Source organism: Littorina saxatilis, unplaced genomic scaffold (assembly GCF_037325665.1).
Source record: "Littorina saxatilis isolate snail1 unplaced genomic scaffold, US_GU_Lsax_2.0 scaffold_96, whole genome shotgun sequence".
Lineage (NCBI taxonomy): Eukaryota > Metazoa > Mollusca > Gastropoda > Littorinimorpha > Littorinidae > Littorina > Littorina saxatilis.
The window spans coordinates 345,587-364,474 of NW_027126839.1; the positions used below are offsets into that span (position 1 = coordinate 345,587).

Consider the following 18,888-nt stretch of genomic DNA (forward strand, 5'->3'; position numbering starts at 1 on the left):
ATAAACACGGCCTCGACCATGTCTCGTTCTTCACAAAAGTAATCTACAACTCTGACATATCCTGTTGTTTTTAAAACTAAAACGCTATTGTAGCTTTCCCTATAAATGGTTGTTGGCGCTCGGGTAACATGGAGCGAAGGGCAGTGCCCCACCTAGTGATCGAGTGCCACAACCCAGACTTTTCCCTTAATGTACATAGTAAATGAAATGATTTTTTCAAATGTTACTAGAAGATCAGTATTACGTGTTTGCGCATGTTCTTTATATTATTCTCACAATGTAGTCACTTTTAAACCTCTTGACAGGTGGTCCTGATTTTTATCTTTTTTTAACGAAACTAAAATTGAATTAAAATCCATGTTTTTAATGGCCCTTCCCCTAGGAAGTCAACGCATATAAAAGAAAAATTATTAATATTCCTCTTACAAGGATCTTAACGTATATTTCTTATTGCCCCACCCCCCTCCCTTACTCATGGAGAGCGGGGTCGGGGTCCTATCACGGTCGGGCTTGCTTGGTCTTGCCCTTTTCTTTCTCTCCTTTTTTTATTTTATTTTTTTTTTTAAAGCGCATCATCAACCCATGTCTCTAAAAGGAACATTTCTCGCGAGGACGTTAAGGACCCCTAGATTCAGATTCATGTTGTCATTGTCACTTTTAAACCTTTTAACAGGTGGTCCTGAGTTTTATCTTTTTTTTGACGAAACTAAAATTGAATTAAGATCCATGTTTTTAATGGTCCTTCCCCTAGGAAATCAACGCATATAAAGGAACAATTATTAATATTCCTCTTACAAGGATCTTAACGTATATTTCTTATTGCCCCACCCCCCTCCCTTATTCATGGAGAGTGGGGCCGGGGTCCTATTACGGTCGGGCTTGCTTGGTCTTGCTCTTTTCTTTCCCTCCTTTTTATATTTAGTCAAGTTTTGACTAAATATTTTAACATCGAGGGGGAATCAAAACGAGGGTCGTGGTGTATGTGCGTGCGAGTGTGTGTGCGTGTGTGTGTGTGTCTGTGTGTGTGTGTGTGTGTGTGTGTGTGTGTGTGTGTGTGTGTGTGTGTGTGTGTGTGTGTGTGTGTGTGTGTGTGTGTGTGTGTGTGTGTGTGTGTAGAGCGATTCAGACTAAACTACTGGACCGATCTTTATGAAATTTGACATGAGAGTTCCTGGGTATGAAATCCCCAGATGTTTTTTTCATTTTTTCGATAAATGTCTTTTATGACGTCATATCCGGCTTTTCGTGAAAGTTGAGGCGGCACTGTCACGCTCTCATTTTCAACCAAATTGGTTGAAATTGTGGTCAAGTAATCTTCGACGAAGCCCGGACTTCGGTATTGCATTTCAGCTTGGTGGCTTAAAAATTAATTAATAACTTTGGTCATTAAAAATCTGAAAATTGTAAAAAAAAAAAAAAATTATAAAACGATCCAAATTTACGTTCATCTTATTCTCCATCATTTGCTGATTCCAGAAACATATAAATATGTTATATTTTGATTAACAACAAGCTCTGAAAATTAAATATATAAAAATTATTATCAAAATCTTTTGTTCGAAATCAATTTAAAAACACGTTCATCTTATTCCTTGTCGGTTCCTGATTCCAAAAACATATAGATATGATATGTTTGGATTAAAAACACGCTCAGAAAGTTAAAACGAAGACAGGTACAGAAAAGCGTGCTATTCTTCTCAGCGCAACGAATACCCCGCTCTTCTTGTCAATTCTACTGGCACTGCCTTTGCCACGGGCGGTGGAGTGACGATGCTACGAGTATACGGTCTTCCTGCGTTGGGTTGCGTTCAGTTTCATTCTGTGAGTTCGACAGCTACTTGACTAAATGTTGTATTTTCGCCTTACGCGACTTGTTTTCTTCTTCTTTTAGCGTATCATCAACGCATGTCCCTGAAAGGAAAATTTCCTGTGAGGACGTTAAGGACCCCCTAGTCTTAGAGGTCTGTGACGACAAACTAACGGCGCTAGAGCGCTCAAAAAAGTTTAATTCGCTGTATTCACCCTCTCTGGATAACTTGCACATGCCAAAACAGTTGCAGAAACAGAAATCTCAAAGCCGTTAGGCTTTTTCTCTTTTTATATTTAGTCAAGTTTTGACTAAATATTTTAACATCGAGGGGGAATCGAAACGAGGGTCGTGGTGTATGTGCGTGCGTGTGTGTGTGTGTGTGTGTGTGTGTGTGTGTGTGTGTGTGTGTGTGTGTGTGTGTAGAGCGATTCAGACTAAACTACTGGACCGATCTTTATGAAATTTGACATGAGAGTTTCTGGGTATGAAATCCCCGAACGTTGTTTTCATTTTTTTGATAAATGTCTTTGATGACGTCATATCCGGCTTTTCGTGAAAGTTGAGGCGGCACTGTCACGCCCTCATTTTTCAACCAAATTGGTTGAAATTTTGGTCAAGTAATCTTCGACAAAGCCCGGACTTCGGTATTGCATTTCAGCTTGGTGGCTTAAAAATTAATTAATGACTTTGGTCATTAAAAATCTGAAAATTGTAAAAAAAAAAATAAAATTATAAAACGATCCAAATTTACGTTTATCTTATTCTCCATCATTTGCTGATTCCAAAAACATATAAATATGTTATATTCGGATTAAAAACAAGCTCTGAAAATTAAATATATAAAAATTATTATCAAAATTTTTTTTTCGAAATCAATTTAAAAACACTTTCATCTTATTCCTTGTCGGTTCCTGATTCCAAAAATATATAGATATGATATGTTTGGATTAAAAACACGCTCAGAAAGTTAAAACGAAGAGAGGTACAGAAAAGCGTGCTATCCTTCTCAGCGCAACGAATACCCCGCTCTTCTTGTCAATTCCACGTGCACTGCCTTTGCCACGGGCGGTGGAGTGACGATGCTACGAGTATACGGTCTTGCTGCGTTGCGTTGCGTTCAGTTTCATTCTGTGAGTTCGACAGCTACTTGACTAAATATTGTATTTTCGCCTTACGCGACTTGTTTATATTTAGTCAAGTTTTGACTAAATATTTTAACATCGAGGGGGAATCGAAACGAGGGTCGTGGTGTATGTGCGTGCGTGTGTGTGTCTGTGTGTGTGTGTAGAGCGATTCAGACTAAACTACTGGACCGATCTTTACGAAATTTGACATGAGAGTTCCTGAGTATGAAATCCCCGAACGTTTTTTTCATTTTTTTGATAAATGTCTTTGATGACGTCATATCCGGCTTTTCGTGAAAGTTGAGGCGGCACTGTCACGCTCTCATTTTTCAACCAAATTGGTTGAAATTTTGGTCAAGTAATCTTCGACAAAGCCCGGACTTCGGTATTGCATTTCAGCTTGGTGGCTTAGAAATTAATTAATGACTTTAGTCATTAAAAATCTGAAAATTGTAAAAAAAAATAAAAATTTATAAAACGATCAAAATTTACATTTATCTTATTTTCCATCATTTGCTGATTCAAAAAACATATAAATATGTTATATTCGGATTAAAAACAAGCTCTGAAAATTAAATATATACAAATTATTATCAAAATGAAATTGTCCAAATCAATTTAAAAACACTTTCATCTTATTCCTTGTCGGTTCCTGATTCCAAAAACATATAGATATGATATGTTTGGATTAAAAACACGCTCAGAAAGTTAAAACAAAGAGAGGTACAGAAAAGCGTGCTATCCTTCTTAGCGCAACTACTACCCCGCTCTTCTTGTCAATTTCACTGCCTTTGCCATGGGCGGTGGACTGACGATGCTACGAGTATACGGTCTTGCTGAAAAATGGCATTGCGTTCAGTTTCATTCTGTGAGTTCGACAGCTACTTGACTAAATATTGTATTTTCGCCTTACGCGAATTGTTTCACTTTTGGCAGCGTTCACTCTAAATTTGCCGCCTAAAACGGACTCGTTTCTGTCCACAGCCAAAGCTTTTATCACACAAAAATTGCTATATATGACAGCTAAAACCGTATTTGTTACATTTTAGCAGTGTTGACCCCGAGTTTCTACTGCAAAAAAAAAGATAATAGCAAAATCTCAAAGTATGTGCGAGTTCCCTAATATGGACCACCTTCAACAAATCGAAGAAAATAAAAGCTAAAGGCTATTTTCATTAATTCATTAAGAAGCTTGCTGGAAATAACTTATAACTAGCCCTCGAGATTTAAAAAAAATGCAACAAAAAGTTGATAATTTCACTTATTTTCACTCTGTTTTTGATAAGCTTCTTTGGTTTCCCGAAATATCTCAACTGTTTTTGTCATCGAGCAGGTATATCCACTCTAGCAAACTTGAGATTTTGAAACGTCCAGTTTATTCGATCCCTCTGTCTTAATAGAGTCCCTCCTTGATTTCAATGTAATCAACTCCTTTGACATTGTCTCATATGACATTTTCATATTGTATGCACCAATATGCTGAAGATGTGTGTGTGTGTGTGTGTGTGTGTGTGTGTGTGTGTGTGTGTGTGTGTGTGTGTGTGTGTGTGTGTGTGTGTGTGTGTGTTATTATTGGCAATAATAAGTTGCAGTCACGCACACTAACACACGCGTTTGAACGCGCGCACGTACAAACACACACACACACACACACACACACACACACACACACACACACACACATACACACGCATGATGAATTCAGCCAGTTTTTCGGCCAGTAGGGTTTCGGTCTATATGGTTTCAGTCAGTAGGGTTTCGATCAGTAGGGTTTCGGTCAGTAGGGTTTCGGCGATTAGGATTCGGTCAGTAGGGTTTTGGCCAGTAGGGTTTTGGCCAGTAGGGTTTAAGTCTGTAGGATGACACCTGGCGCTGTCCTTCGAAAATCCAGACATCTGAGGGTCCGCTAACTCTTGATATCCCTCGCATTATTACACAGAGCTGATAAATGACTTCGGGGACATTATGGGAGCGGCCTAGTGCAAAGAAGTTTTTGGACTGTAATTAGCATACTGGTCACAAACCAGTGACCACTTGATTCAGTCAAGGAAATCTCAACAACGGGCTTGGACTGCTCTGCCTGGAGGACGGTAACAAATCAAGAGCACACCGACAAAACTTTAACAGTGACACCTTTTGGCGATAGGCGGGAAGTGCGCTTGTTCTTCTCTTTGTCTTGTAACACTGTCATAAACCAAAAGAACATGTAATGACAGCTGGCATCCCCATCAACACCACCACCCCCCGACCCACACATATACCGTTTCTCATCTCTCCTCCGTGAGAGAAAAAACAAGTCGCGTAATAATAATAATAATAATAATAAATAACTTTTCTATAGCGCGAGTCCCATCAATTGGCTCCAGGCGCTTTACAAATTCATTATAGAATAAACTAGCACAAATCAACAAGCATACAAAGCATACATTTAACTGAGACATAACACCAAGAACCCAAGCACTAAGCAAAACTTAGCGTACAATGTTAAAAGTACACACACACACACACACACACACACACACACACACGCACGCACGCGCACACACAAAGATACCATTGACAAAGAGACCATAAAGCACATACAGGGTAGAGAGTTCCAAAACAGAATAGAGTTGTGGAGAGTCTACTCAGGCTAAGCAAAGGCTTTACGAAACAGGTATGTTTTGAGTTGGGTTTTGAAGGAGGAAAGGCTGCTGGAATCACGGATAGAACTTGGAAGCGAGTTCCAGACGGTCGGAATCTGGTACCTAAAGGTTCTTTCACCAAAGGTCTTGGTCCTGGTTTTGGGGATGCGAAGGAGTTTTTCAGAGGAGGATCTGAGAGAACGGGATGGCTCGTAGATACTGAGGGAATGGGACAAATAGGGGGGAAGTGATTTCTCAAAACAGCGGTACCCTAACAGAGCGAGCTTGAACTCGATTCTATACTTCATAGGAAGCCAGTGAAGGGTGGTAAGTAGGGGAGTGACATGGTCTTTCTTAGACTTCTGCAGAATGAGCCTTGCAGCACTGTTCTGGACTCTCTGTAAGCGATCAAGTTCTTCAGTGGGGAGGCCGGCAAGCAATGAGTTGCAGTAGTCAAGTCGACTCAGGATCAGAGAGGAGACAAGTTGAACAGTGGCTTGGAGTGTCAGGAATGATCTGACAGAGGAAATCTTGCGCAACTCAAAAAAGGCACATTTACAAACAAAACTAATGTGTTTTTGCATTGTCAGAGCAGAGTCCAGGTACACGCCTAGGTCCTTAACAGCGGTTTGGGAAACAATCTGAGAGTCGCCTATTGTCAGGGAAGTACAGTCAATCTGATTTAAAGCATGCCTTGAGCCTGACAGCATCACCTCAGTTTTTGAGTCATTTAGCTTGAGTTTATTGTCTATCATCCAGTCTTTAACTGACTCAATGCAGCGCTCAGTGTTTTTAACCACTTTTGGAAAATCACTGGGGGGAGCAGAATCCTCTATTTGGGTGTCGTCGGCATACTTGTGGTGTTCGCAGCCATGCCTCGAGATGACGTCAGATAGGTCCTGTGTATATAGTGTAAACAGAACCGGGCCTAGAACAGAGCCCTGAGGTACTCCGTGCTTCAGGGGAACAGGGGATGATTCTTTTTGACCTATTTGTACTCTTTGAAAGCGTTCAGAGAGATATGACACGAACCACTGGAAGGCTTTGTCGGCAATTCCAAACGTGAACTGTAGTCTCTTTAGGAGGACGTCGTGGTCGATGGTGTCAAATGCCGCCGAGAGGTCCAAGAGTGCGAGCACAGACACTTCCTTGTTGTCAGCACTAGTCAGCAGCTTGTCAGTTACGTAAAGAAGAGCGGTTTCTGTGCTATGATTTTTCTTGTATGCGGACTGATGGACGTCCAAAAGATCATTACTCAGCAGATGTTCTTGGAGCTGCGCTAGCACACACTTTTCTAACAGCTTGGTCAGAAAGGGTAAGTTTGAAATGGGTCTATAGTTCTTTAAGCACTCCGTGTCAAGGCCTGGCTTTTTTAGAAGTGGTGTTATGACTGCCTCTTTAAACTGTGCAGGCACAGACCCAGACTGAAGAGAAAGGTTTAAGATTCTCGTTACAACAGGAACAAGGAAATCCAGGCAAGTTTTCATGAGTGACGTGGGAATGGGGTCAAGTGTGCAGGATTTTGGAGCACATTTTGAAATAAGTTCAAAAACAAACTTCTCAGAAACAGGGCGGAAACAGGCGTAAGGCGAAAATACAATATTTAGTCAAGTAGCTGTCGAACTCACAGAATAAAACTGAACGCAACGCAACGCAGGAAGACCGAAAACTCGTAGCATCGTCACTCCACCGCCCGTGGCAAAGGCAGTGCCCGTGGAATAGACAAGAAGAGCGGGGTATTCGTTGAGCTGAGAAGGATAGCACGCTTTTCTGTACCTCTCTTCGTTTTAACTTTCTGAGCGTGTTTTTAATCCAAACATATCATATCTATATGTTTTTGGAATCAGGAACCGACAAGGAATAAAGTGAAAGTGTTTTTAAATTGATTTCGAAAAAAAAATGTTAATAATAATTTTTATATATTTAATTTTCAGAGCTTGTTTTTAATCCGAATATAACATATTTATATGTTTTTGGAATCAGCAAATGATGGAAAATAAGATAAACGTAAATTTGGATCGTTTTATAAATTTTTATTTTTTTTTTACAATTTTCAGATTTTTAATGACCAAAAGTCATTAATTAATTTTTAAGCCACCAAGCTGAATTGCAATACCGAACCCCGGGCTTTGTCGAAGATTACTTGACCAAAATTTCAACCAATTTGGTTGAAAAATGAGGGCGTGGCAGTGCCGCCTCAACTTTCACGAAAAGCCGGATATGACGTCATCAAAGACATTTATCAAAAAAATGAAAAAAATGTTCGGGGATTTCATACCCAGGAACTCTCATGTCAAATTTCATAAAGATCGGTCCAGTAGTTTAGTCTGAATCGCTCTACACACACACACACACACACACACACACACACACACACACACACACACACACACACACACACACACACACACACACACACACACGCACGCACGCACACACATACACCACCACCCTCGTTTCGATTCCCCCTCTATGTTAAAACATTTAGTCAAAACTTGACTAAATGTAAAAAGCACGGAAAGAGAGGGTGCATTCCGAGTAAGGAATATACATTTCATAGGCCGGGAAACAACCCAGTTTTTAAGAAGATCAAGAAATCTGAAGTTGAGGGAGGTGAATAGAACACATAGTGTTTTGACATGCGAAGACTAGTCAACAACTCTCGAGAAATGTATGAATAGAAGTTCTTTTTTTAATGTTTTATTCTTTCTGCAACTGCTAATGTAATTTACTCCAATCCTTAGCCATGCATGTGTGAATTTGTCCTGCTGTTTTAGCATAAATCCATAACGATCGTTATTGATATTATCGTGCATATAGAGCTAACTGAGCTAATGTATGTGTCTGTGTGTGTGTGTGTGTGTATTTGTGTGGGTGGTGTGTGTGTGAGTGTGTGTGAGTGTGTGTGTGTGTGTGTGTTTGTGTTTGTGTGCGTGTGTGTGTTTGTGTGTGTGGTGTGTGTGTGTGTGTGTGTGTGTGTGTGTGTGATCGTGTTCTTGTGTATTATAAGAATTGTATTTGTACTATGACTAATATAAATCACATTTTGCACAGGTGGAGACAGTAGAACAAGCAAAGGCAAATGTATTATTGCATTACAATACATGATGTGTAGTATTATGATCAATCTTTAAATGGTTTGTTTGTTGATTGTGCACTTATTGTTGTTGTTTTTTTAGTCGGTGCGTGTGTTGAGCCTGCTAATGATAAATGAGGTTGGCCTAAAGGAACATGTGTGTCATGTGAAGACTGCACGGCATTGATTTTGATATTTTATCTTATTCATTGTTCACCGAGACCGCCCTTCATTCTTTTTAATTACATTTAGTCAAGTTATGACTAAATGTTTTAACATCGAGGGGGGAATCGAGACGAGGGTCGTGGTGTATTTGTGTGTGTCTGTGCGTGTGTGTGTGTGTGTGTGTGTGTGTGGATGTGTGTGTGTGTGTGTGTGTGTTTGTGTGTGTGTGTTTGTGTGTAGAGCGATTCAGACTAAACTACTGGACCGATCTTTATGAAATTTGACATGAAAGTTCCTGGGTATGATATCCCCGGACGTTTTTTTTATTTTTTCGATAACTGTCTTTTATGACGTCATATCCGGCTTTTCGTGAAAGTTGAGGCGGCACTGTCACGCCCTCATTTTTCAACCAAATTGGTTGAAATTTTGGTCAAGTAATGTTCAACGAAGCCCGGACTTCGGTATTGCATTTCCGCTTGGTGGCTTAAAAATTAATTTATGACTTTGGTCATTAAAAATCGGAAAATTGTAAAAAAATTATGTTTTTATAAAACGATCCAAATTTACGTTCATCTTATTCTCCATCATTTGCTGATTCCAAAAACATATAAATATGTTATATTTGGATTAACAACAAGCTCTGAAAATTAAATATATAAAAATTATTATCAAAATTATTTTTCGAAATCAATTTAAAAACACTTTCATCTTATTCCTTGTCGGTTCCTGATTCCAAAAACATATAGATATGATATGTTTGGATTAAAAACACGCTCAGAAAGTTAAAACGAAGAGAGGTACAGAAAAGCGTGCTATCCTTCTCAGCGCAACGAATACCCCGCTCTTCTTGTCAATTCCACTGGCACTGCCTTTGCCACGGGCGGTGGAGTGACGATGCTACGAGTATACGGTCTTGCTGCGTTGCGTTGCCTTCAGTTTCATTCTTTGAGTTCGACAGCTACTTGACTAAATGTTGTATTTTCGCCTTACGCGACTTGTTATATTTTATATCGTTATTCTTCAGTTGGAATAAAATCATCGTGACCGCCCCGTCATGCCAAAGTCTTTAAATAAGCATTGTCAATTGAAATATGATTTCTGACAGTAAAACAATAAGAGGCCTGTTCTAGTTTGTTCACAACTTAACATTATTACATGTACAACGTAATTATCCCCACGCACATTTCAGAACTATACTATATACTATGGGGGTCCTTTTTACGTCCTCACAGATACTAATATATATTGTAATTCAATCAAGTTTGCGTTTTAATGAAACAGATCCTGTGATTGGTCAGAATGCCCCAACTCATTAAAAATTACCGGTGACTAATTGTCGATAGCCACTCGCTAAAAAATTCCATTAACAACCTGCTGGCGAGGCGCATTGATACCGCCTGACTAGTCTCGGTTAGCTTTGAGGGTCACTTTACAAGTAGGAAATATGAAGGTCAACGAAATACCGAGACCATAAGGTATGCGAAGTGATGACGTCGAATACGTGACGTAAGTTGATGCATGAATTCTTCCGGACTACGTCAGTCAATTCCAAAGATCGCTTTTGTGATGAAAGAATTTGTTTTAGAGTTTGGTGTCCAGAAACCCGTCAAAAAAGAAGGGAAAATGTGTGTGAAAGAAAACAAAACAGGAGCAGAGTGATACGATAGGAATACAGAGACATATTTCTTGGGACTTGACCCTTGCAGGTAGGTGGACTGAAAGTAGTGTGTGAACAGAACAGAACCAATTCTGTCTGTTTACAACCGCATGAAAGCAGGAAAGAGATCGTCGTCAGATTGAATTACAATAACATTAACATGCTTCCATTTGAAACTTCTCGGTCTTCATCGTGGATTGGCGCCCTATCAAAGTCTAATTGAAGCCCTCCATCGCTTCGCTCCGTCGGACTTCAATTAGCTTTTGTCGGGCGTCAATCCCCGATGAAGACCTCGAAGTTTCAAATGGAAGCATGTTAATGTGTAATTAGGGACATGAATATAGGTAATGTGTTAGGGGGGAAGGGGGGGAGAGGGAGGGAAGGAGCGAGGGGGGGGGGGGGGGGAGGATGTCGGAGCGGGTAAGAGTGGTGATAAAAGTTTATTAACAGATTTCGGTTCGTTTCTTCGTTTCTGTGTATATTGTCCCAAAAGCGTTTTTGGGGTAGAGTTTGTTTTTTGTTTAAAAGAAAACGTTTATTTCGAAAAAGAATGCTTTTTAAAGAGATAGAAATTTAAGATCCACTTTTTAAAACCAAAGGTTAAAAAAGTTGATCCAGCTTTATACAGAGAGAACTAATTCTTCTTTTGAGTATTACAAGGTGGGAGGAGCTAGGAGAAGAGCTAACTTGAAAGGGGGTGTAACCGGAAGCCCAAGATCATCACGCCTATTGGTTGATCTTGGCTGACAGCTGACCACTCACCGACTGAACGCTTCATATGTTTTAGTGTTGGCTTTCATTAAATAGGCAGCATAAGTTTTAGTCTCCTCAGTGTGCTTTTGGCCAGTGTGGTGACTTGACGTGCAAGACAGGAAGTTCTGACTCAGCAGTGTTACTTTGTTCGGACAGTGTTCGGACTGTTCTACCGTTCCCTGTACTTTGCTAACCAACAATTTGTGTGCATTACACTTGTGCTGTGTTTTTGTCAACTGGGTGCTTGTTTGGTCAATCTGCAAGATTCTTGGATTCTGCGAATCGCCATCAAGGTAAGTACAACTGCATTAAAGTCGCGTACGTGTGTGTCTCGCTCTCTCTCTCTCTTTCTCTATCTCTGTTTTATATGTGTGTGTATTTTTACACCCCCGGTATAGGGGTGTGTATAGGTTTCACTCGATGTGTTTGTTTGTGTTCGCAAGTAGATCTCAAGACTGAACGGACCGATCGTCACCAAACTTGGTGAACAGGTTCTATACATTCCTGAGACGGACCAGTCAAACACACGGTTAGGGAGTTATTGGTGGATTTTGGGTTTTTTGGGGGATCAACTACGGCATAACTCTTCCTTATCTTCGCCATGTTTTCAGCGTTTACCTCCCTTCCTTCGTATGGTGCACTATATTCCCTTCGGATATTCCCGGCGTTCTGTTACTATTTTTAGAAGGTCACCGCAGTGTCCAGAACGTAAATTGAACCCGTAAATTATCCTCACTGTAAAAGTGCAAAGGTCGAATCAATTTATAGCCACGCGAAAAATACACTCTCATCTATCTCTATATATTTATACAATAGATATAGATATATATATATATACGGCTTCTCTGTGTGTGTGTGTTTGAGTGTGTCTGTAGAAAACACCTGTGTATTGCACAGTTCTGTTTGTGATGTGGTACCTAGGGCGTCGTCGACTCCGTTCTTAATGGCTCAAAACCGTAGGACTTTTAATATTAATTTTAACGACAAGTATGGGACTCGACATGATATGATCAGGAATGGCATTATGGCCCCTGAATCATGTTCGTGCTGTTTCCATTCCACGAGTCTGGAAGGGACCGAAGCTTGACGGGTCCATGGTTCGAAGCCGGCGTACAGTGCGCCACTCAAGCCGGGTATTCGGCTCTACTTGCTACCCGGCGAAGCGGCAGATACACCCCGGACAAAATCTGGTCGATGAGATATTTCAATACCTGCTCTCAGCGCGCAGCGCAAACCGATTTTTTTTTTCGGGATCTTTTGTTTTCTGTATGCTGTCAGTAGGTGTTACAGAAAGAGTTATATTGATTTGTCTTTTTCTCCGCCTGTCTCTTTGTCCACTCAATCAACTTATTTTAACCACACTTGTTAGCAGTGCCTTCTCAGTTGGTGGCAGTGAGAATGGTAAGGACGGGGGTGTTTTTCCTACCTCGGAGGAATTTCTTGTTTGTCACTGTTTTGTAACCGTTTTAAAATTTGCTCCGTCTAAGAAATATATTTCTAATAGTAGGCCCTACTAGACCTTTAATTATGCAGGATATTTTACTGCTTAGAAAAGCACGTTTGTCCATGCATGATCATTAATAACGTACATGTACGGGGTATGAAACTAAGCCGCAATAAGCTGTACTATAGCAATATGCGTTTCAGGGTAGATCTTTCTGATGAGAATATTTCTTGTTAAACCAAATAAAAAGGCCACTCACTTCTCTACATTATTCCCCCCCCCCTCCCCCCCCCCCCCCGAAAAAAAAAGTTTACATGAGGCAGTGTCTTTACAGTGGAACACAGACTCCCCCTAATATCAATTTCGCAAAATCAAGGTTTCCGCGTTAAAATTGACATGTTCTGTATGTCAGATTGAACAAAAAAAGGCGGTTATTTGGTCGACTTTGTAAGTCTTTTTAATCTGGAAGGCTTTATTCGGAGTTCAACTCCGAATAAAGCGGCCATCTTATTCGGAGTCGAGTGCGAATAAGATGGCCGCTCTATTGGGAGTTGGACTGCGAATAAGATCGCCGCTTTATTCGGAGTCGGACTGCGGTAAATGCGTCAGGCGAACCATTTGATCCACCAACAAAGGCAACATTTCAAAACGAAGACATAATTCTTCTTGAAATTATCTGCAAGTAAGTAAACAAACAAAATGTAACTTTAAACCAGCACGATATCGGCTAACAAATTCTTGTAGTTAGATAAGATTATTAAGTGCTATTTTTTCAATGTATGCCAAGTAAAATCACTTCCCATTGCTGTATAAAATAGGTATTCTACTAAATCAAAGGAGGTGGCTTGGGAAGGGGAATAACTGCACAAGTGGTAAAGACCTGACTGAAATGATTGACATGCATAACAATGCAAAAAAACGAAACAATCGACTCACATTTTTTTTGGCAAATGCTAATGACATCTTGAATAAAATCATGGAAACGTTAAAAAACAGTCTAAAATTATTAAATAAAAGGAATAAAAAGTGTAATAAATCAAGTTATTGAATTTCAAGGGAGACAACTTCGACTTCAGGGAGACCTCACCTCAACACATCTCTCTCTCCCTCCCTTTCTCTCACTCTCCCCCTCTCTCTCTCTCTCACAGACACACACAATACATACTGCGAGAGAGAGTGTGCACAAATTGTTCTCTCTCTCGCTCTCTCTCTCTCAGACACACACAATACATACTGCGAGAGAGAGAGCGTGCACAGATTTATCTCTCTCTCTCTCTCTCTCTCTCTCTCTCTCTCTCTCTCTCTCTCTCTCTCTCTCTCTCTCTCTCTCTCTCTCTTTCACTAGCTCTCTCTATCTCTCTCACAGACACACACAATACACACAGTGAAAGATAGCGTGCACTAATTACTTTGCTTTCAAATTATATTATCATTGCTTAACGTCTAGCTGACTACGGAGAGCCGTCTCAAGACTTGGAGGTATGTCACTAGCCCCGTAGATGAACCAAGTTTACATGGCCATAACATTGGGAGACGCTGGAAACGTTGAGGTAGTATCCTCTTTTTTTCGAAACCAGGTTAAAAAAAGAAGTATAAAAGGAATTAAGATAACATTAAGATAAGATCTATCTGATATATCAGAAATGGGCATAATTTGCCAAATACTACCACCCTATCATAGAATTAATCTACAATATTGGCACCTAAAATTCGTCTCCCAATTCCCTAAACACAATTATACCAAAAATACAAGAATGTCTAGTACCCGCCTCATACCACAAGGAGCAACAAACGTTACATAAAACCATGGAAACGTTAAAACACAGTCTAAAATTATTAAATAAAAGGAATAAAAATGTAATAAATTAAGTAATTGAATTTCAAGGGAGACAACTTTGACTTCAGGGAGACAACCTCACCTCAACGCATCTCTCTCTCTCCCCAAACACACAAATCAGGTTTGGGGTGATGGACAAGATCAGTTCCAACACTTTTCACAAAACCACAGTTTTGCCTTCAGCGAGGACCTCAGACTAACACAATGGTAATGAAACCAACCAAGACAACTCTCACACTCTATCATCTTGAATGCTCCATCATCCAACTCCTTGCAATCTTCACACACAAACAAATTATCATCCTGCTTCTTCTTTACTCTTTCGTTCAGTTCCTTCCAAGCATCAGACTTAAACTGATCTTCCACTATCGACAGATCCACACACACACACACAAAGCGTGCAACTCCTTTGGACTTTTCAAAGAACAAACGTCAAAGGGGATGATTGCTGCATCAGAAACACATCCTGAAACAATCATAGTAATCTTTTTGTCATCAGATTTTGCTTCAAAAGTAGTGGGAACAGGACATTTTCGCTTTGAATTGCGCATTGTAAACGTTTGCTTCTGTTTTGGGCGACCCCTGATTTTTCTGCGCGTTAGTTTGACATCAGCAAACCGGACTTTCTTCTCAATTTCCGCATTCCCATTTGCATCAACTCCATTGTCCCTTTCTTCTGCACCTACGTCCCTCTCTGACACACCTCCTACATCCCTCTCTGACACACCTTGTATATCCCTCGCTGATGCACCTCCTACATCCCTCTCTGACACACCTCCTACATCCCTCTCTGACGGACCTCCTATATCCCTCGCTGACGCACCTCCTACATCCCTCTCTGACACACCTCCTTCATCCCTCTCCGACGCTTCTCCTACGACCCTCTCTTCTGCACCTCCCATGTCCCTCTCCGATGCACCCACCCCCTACGTAACTCTCTAACACAACTCCGTCCCCCTCTGATGCACCGCCTGTGCCCATCTCTGGTGCAACTGCGTCACTCTCTATCTCCAATATAACAAATTCCTTGTCCAATGAAATCAGATCAAAAACTGTTGAAAGACTCTCAATATGTTTCCTGCAAGAAGCCTCTCCGAGCAATGGCAAAAATGATTCAAGCTTGCTGGTGACCTGTCGTACCAACAAGAACTTTTCTTCTGGACTTGCACACTTCGGAGCAGGAAAAACAACATGCTGATCGATAGAGATGGGAGCAGCAGAACTGTGCTCTGGGTGAACAGATGGACGAACCTTGAATCTCAAGTTGTCGCAAACATACAACGGCAACATCAAGTGTGAGCGCTGTGCAAAAATGTGTCGGCATGGCAAAGAGAAAGCCTTGAAAAAGCTACAATCACACTTCATGGGGTTGTCGGTCACAGTGTATGTCTTTGAAGCTTCAGAGGAAGTGCACTTCACCTGAAAACATTCAGTTTCAGTAATCTCCACGTCGTATTCATACTTCCTTGATAGGACAAGTTGTTGCACAACAAGAGAGCTTCCAAAAGAAGTCAAATCATTCTGTATGGCATTGACTGTGGGACAGTTGTGTTTGGTGTTGTACTGAATGGACATTTCGCGAAGTCGTGAAGATGCTTGTCTGCATTGCAGAATGAATTCTGTTGATGACAGCAAATGGTGAATGCATGCACTGAGGGATGTCTTTGATGAAAGTGTTTGTTTCAGCTTTTGATGGAAAGATTCTGCATGGTTTGTGGTTGTGATATGGTATGTTTGGGATTCTGAAAAGCATGTAGCCCACAGTCGGGGGCAACTCCACCAGTGATCCTGAAAATAGGCCAGAACATGGGGTGGGCACAGGTCCTTCATCTTCTCTTTCGTCTGAAAGTATATGTCATCAGTCTCGCATGTTTTCTGTTCATTAAACATGTTTAACACACTATTCAGCAAACTGGGGGCAATTTTCTTTTGTGTCAGCGCCCTCTTCACGGCCATGGATGCATGAAACGAACATAACCTAATCGACACATGAGGAAGGACGGCACGAATCGCAAGTAATTCGGCCATGTCTTTGTCAACAAAGATTGTGCTTGTTTTGTCACTGAGGTAGCATTCTGCAAAGAAAGTCAGACAGGACGACAACATGTCGCTTGTTTCTGATGAAACAAACGCATGAAAGACAGGAATTCCCTGCCCGTTTGCATCAATCACTAAAATGTTCAGCAACGCATAATCACATGCATTACACTTGTAGGTTGCGTCCATGATCAGAATCTCTGGGTACTGTTCAAGGCTTTCCATCATGTCCTTGGTTACAAAAGCTAAGTATTTGAAGCCATTATTTTCATCGGTTGCAAACTGGACTTTCCCTCCCTTTGCCTCAATCTCATCGATCAACGTTTGAACTTTTTCTGACTCCCCTGCCTCACAGTCTTTGTTGAGCTTCCGTCTCAGGTTGTGAACATCCATTGGCAAAATGGTTTTGTTCTGCTTTACTTTGACGAAGGAAGCAACGTCTTTGGCGCGGATGGATGACAACCCCATAATGTCCTGCAGCTGTCCATCATAGTTCGGTCTGCGATTTTCTGGATAGAGTTGAGAAAACTGAAAGAAAGAAACAAGAAAATTGTACATATCATGCCCATTAATCTTGTCTAATCCACCCATTGACTCTGAAATGAGAACATGATACTTTGATAATGTCATGTTCAGTGTTAAGGCCACAGGCTACACGGGAAGAACAAAAACAAGTAGTTTGGGGAATAACACATGGCTGAAAATGGTATCATAATCAATCAAAAAGGAATACAAATGAGATAAAAGCTGCACAAATAATTGTTTTTTGTGAAAATTTTGACTTTGACGCTATTTTTATGACAAAAATGTATGGTCGTTGCCAAATCAAATTCCAGCCACACAAGAAATCTCACAATCAAAATTCAACAGTAACGGCATTTTAAAATTCTTTTGTAAAACCATCCGACAAAATTAACCACTTGTCCTAATGCAGTTCTGTGCCATGGGACCTAACAGTAACACATAACAAAGAGGGAGTTTTGGTGGGTCTTCAGACCTTACTGTAAATTTACACAGAAACAAAATGTCCCAACAATCTGAAGCCCTGTATACATAATATAAATTCCTACCTCTGGTCCAACTGGATGATTGCAATGTTCAAGAATGCAGGACGAGATGCGAAGTTGACAGTTTTCCCCTCCATAATCTGCCACCAATCTAATCCTGGCTTTGCACCCTTGCTTGTAAGTCCTAAAACATAACAAACGTGCAAACAGTGATTAGAAATGAACACTCATAAAAAATTATTTCTAATATAATATTTAAAAGACTTACAAAAACTTACAGAACCCAAGTAATATCAAAAGAAATGAAATTCTGGTTTTGTGTTATTCCCTGGTAACAAAGTGCACTTTTTTCCCCCCGATTGTATCAATGCACAACCAAAGTACGCATTAACGTATTCCTAATACAAATGTGCACATTTTGATGTTATTGTCGGCAGTCGCGTGCATGTGTGGCTCCTGAGAGTATTTAACAGCCAAATAATTATAGCTCGGAGATTTTTTCAGGGGAAACAACTCTCTATTGGCCCAAAAGGTTTTTTGCTCCGCGAAGCGCAGTTACGGAAGTCAAGTCAAGTTGACCGGAATTATGGTATCAGAACACCATCTCTGGAAGAATTGTCTCCCCTGATAAAAAAAATCTCCAAGCTACAATTGTTTGGCTGTTAAATACTCTCAGGAGCCACACATGCACGCGACAATAACATCAAAATGTGCACATTTGTATTCCGTAAGTTTTCGTAAGCATTTTGTTGTTGTTATTCCAGGGTCCAAACTATCCCTTTAACATTTGTACCAAATACGCCACCTGCTCGGACCAGAGAAAAGTGCCGTTAATGAAATGGTGGCTTTATTAAACTGGCATGCAATTTCCAGCCAAGCTGCCTAATTCAGACAAGGGCGTATTATGGTTTTCGTGAAATATAGATAATGGACCATTTACTTTACTTATGAAAGATCATTCTCATCATTACATCGTAGGATTGTGCGTGTAGCATGTTCGTTAGTTTTAAGAATAAAATGGACTCCTTACCTCTGATTGGGACGAACACCAGCACTTTCTGATTTGTGTTTGCATTCCCCTTGCTTGCACACAAAAACTACGAATTCATACTTCATAGTATCTCGATGGATCGGATCCTTCAACTGAAACAAAAATGAAAAAATGTGCAATGAGTACAATGACATTCGTAGTTTGGGAATGGGTTAAGTATGTAAAAAGTCTTAAAATGCGTCAAACTGGCGTCAATTCCTGGCGATATGCACTAAAGTAGTAAAGACTGAAGCAGCAGCCACTCATGACTCAATAAAAACCCTTTTTAATTTTGCATGTGATGTCATTACATGTTCAAGAAAA

The 18,888-nt window shown here is 40.4% G+C and overlaps 2 protein-coding genes across 2 annotated transcripts in view; both read right to left on the bottom strand.

Annotated features, from left to right (window-relative positions):
* Positions 1 to 18,888, bottom strand: part of LOC138955334 (uncharacterized) — a 137,036-nt gene that overhangs the window by 57,108 nt on the left and 61,040 nt on the right. The window lies entirely within an intron of this gene.
* LOC138955333 (uncharacterized) lies at positions 15,343 to 17,179 on the bottom strand. Its single transcript, XM_070326948.1, has one exon. The coding sequence runs from the start codon at positions 17,155 to 17,157 to the stop codon at positions 15,343 to 15,345; it is 1,815 nt and encodes a 604-aa protein (XP_070183049.1). The 5' UTR covers positions 17,158 to 17,179.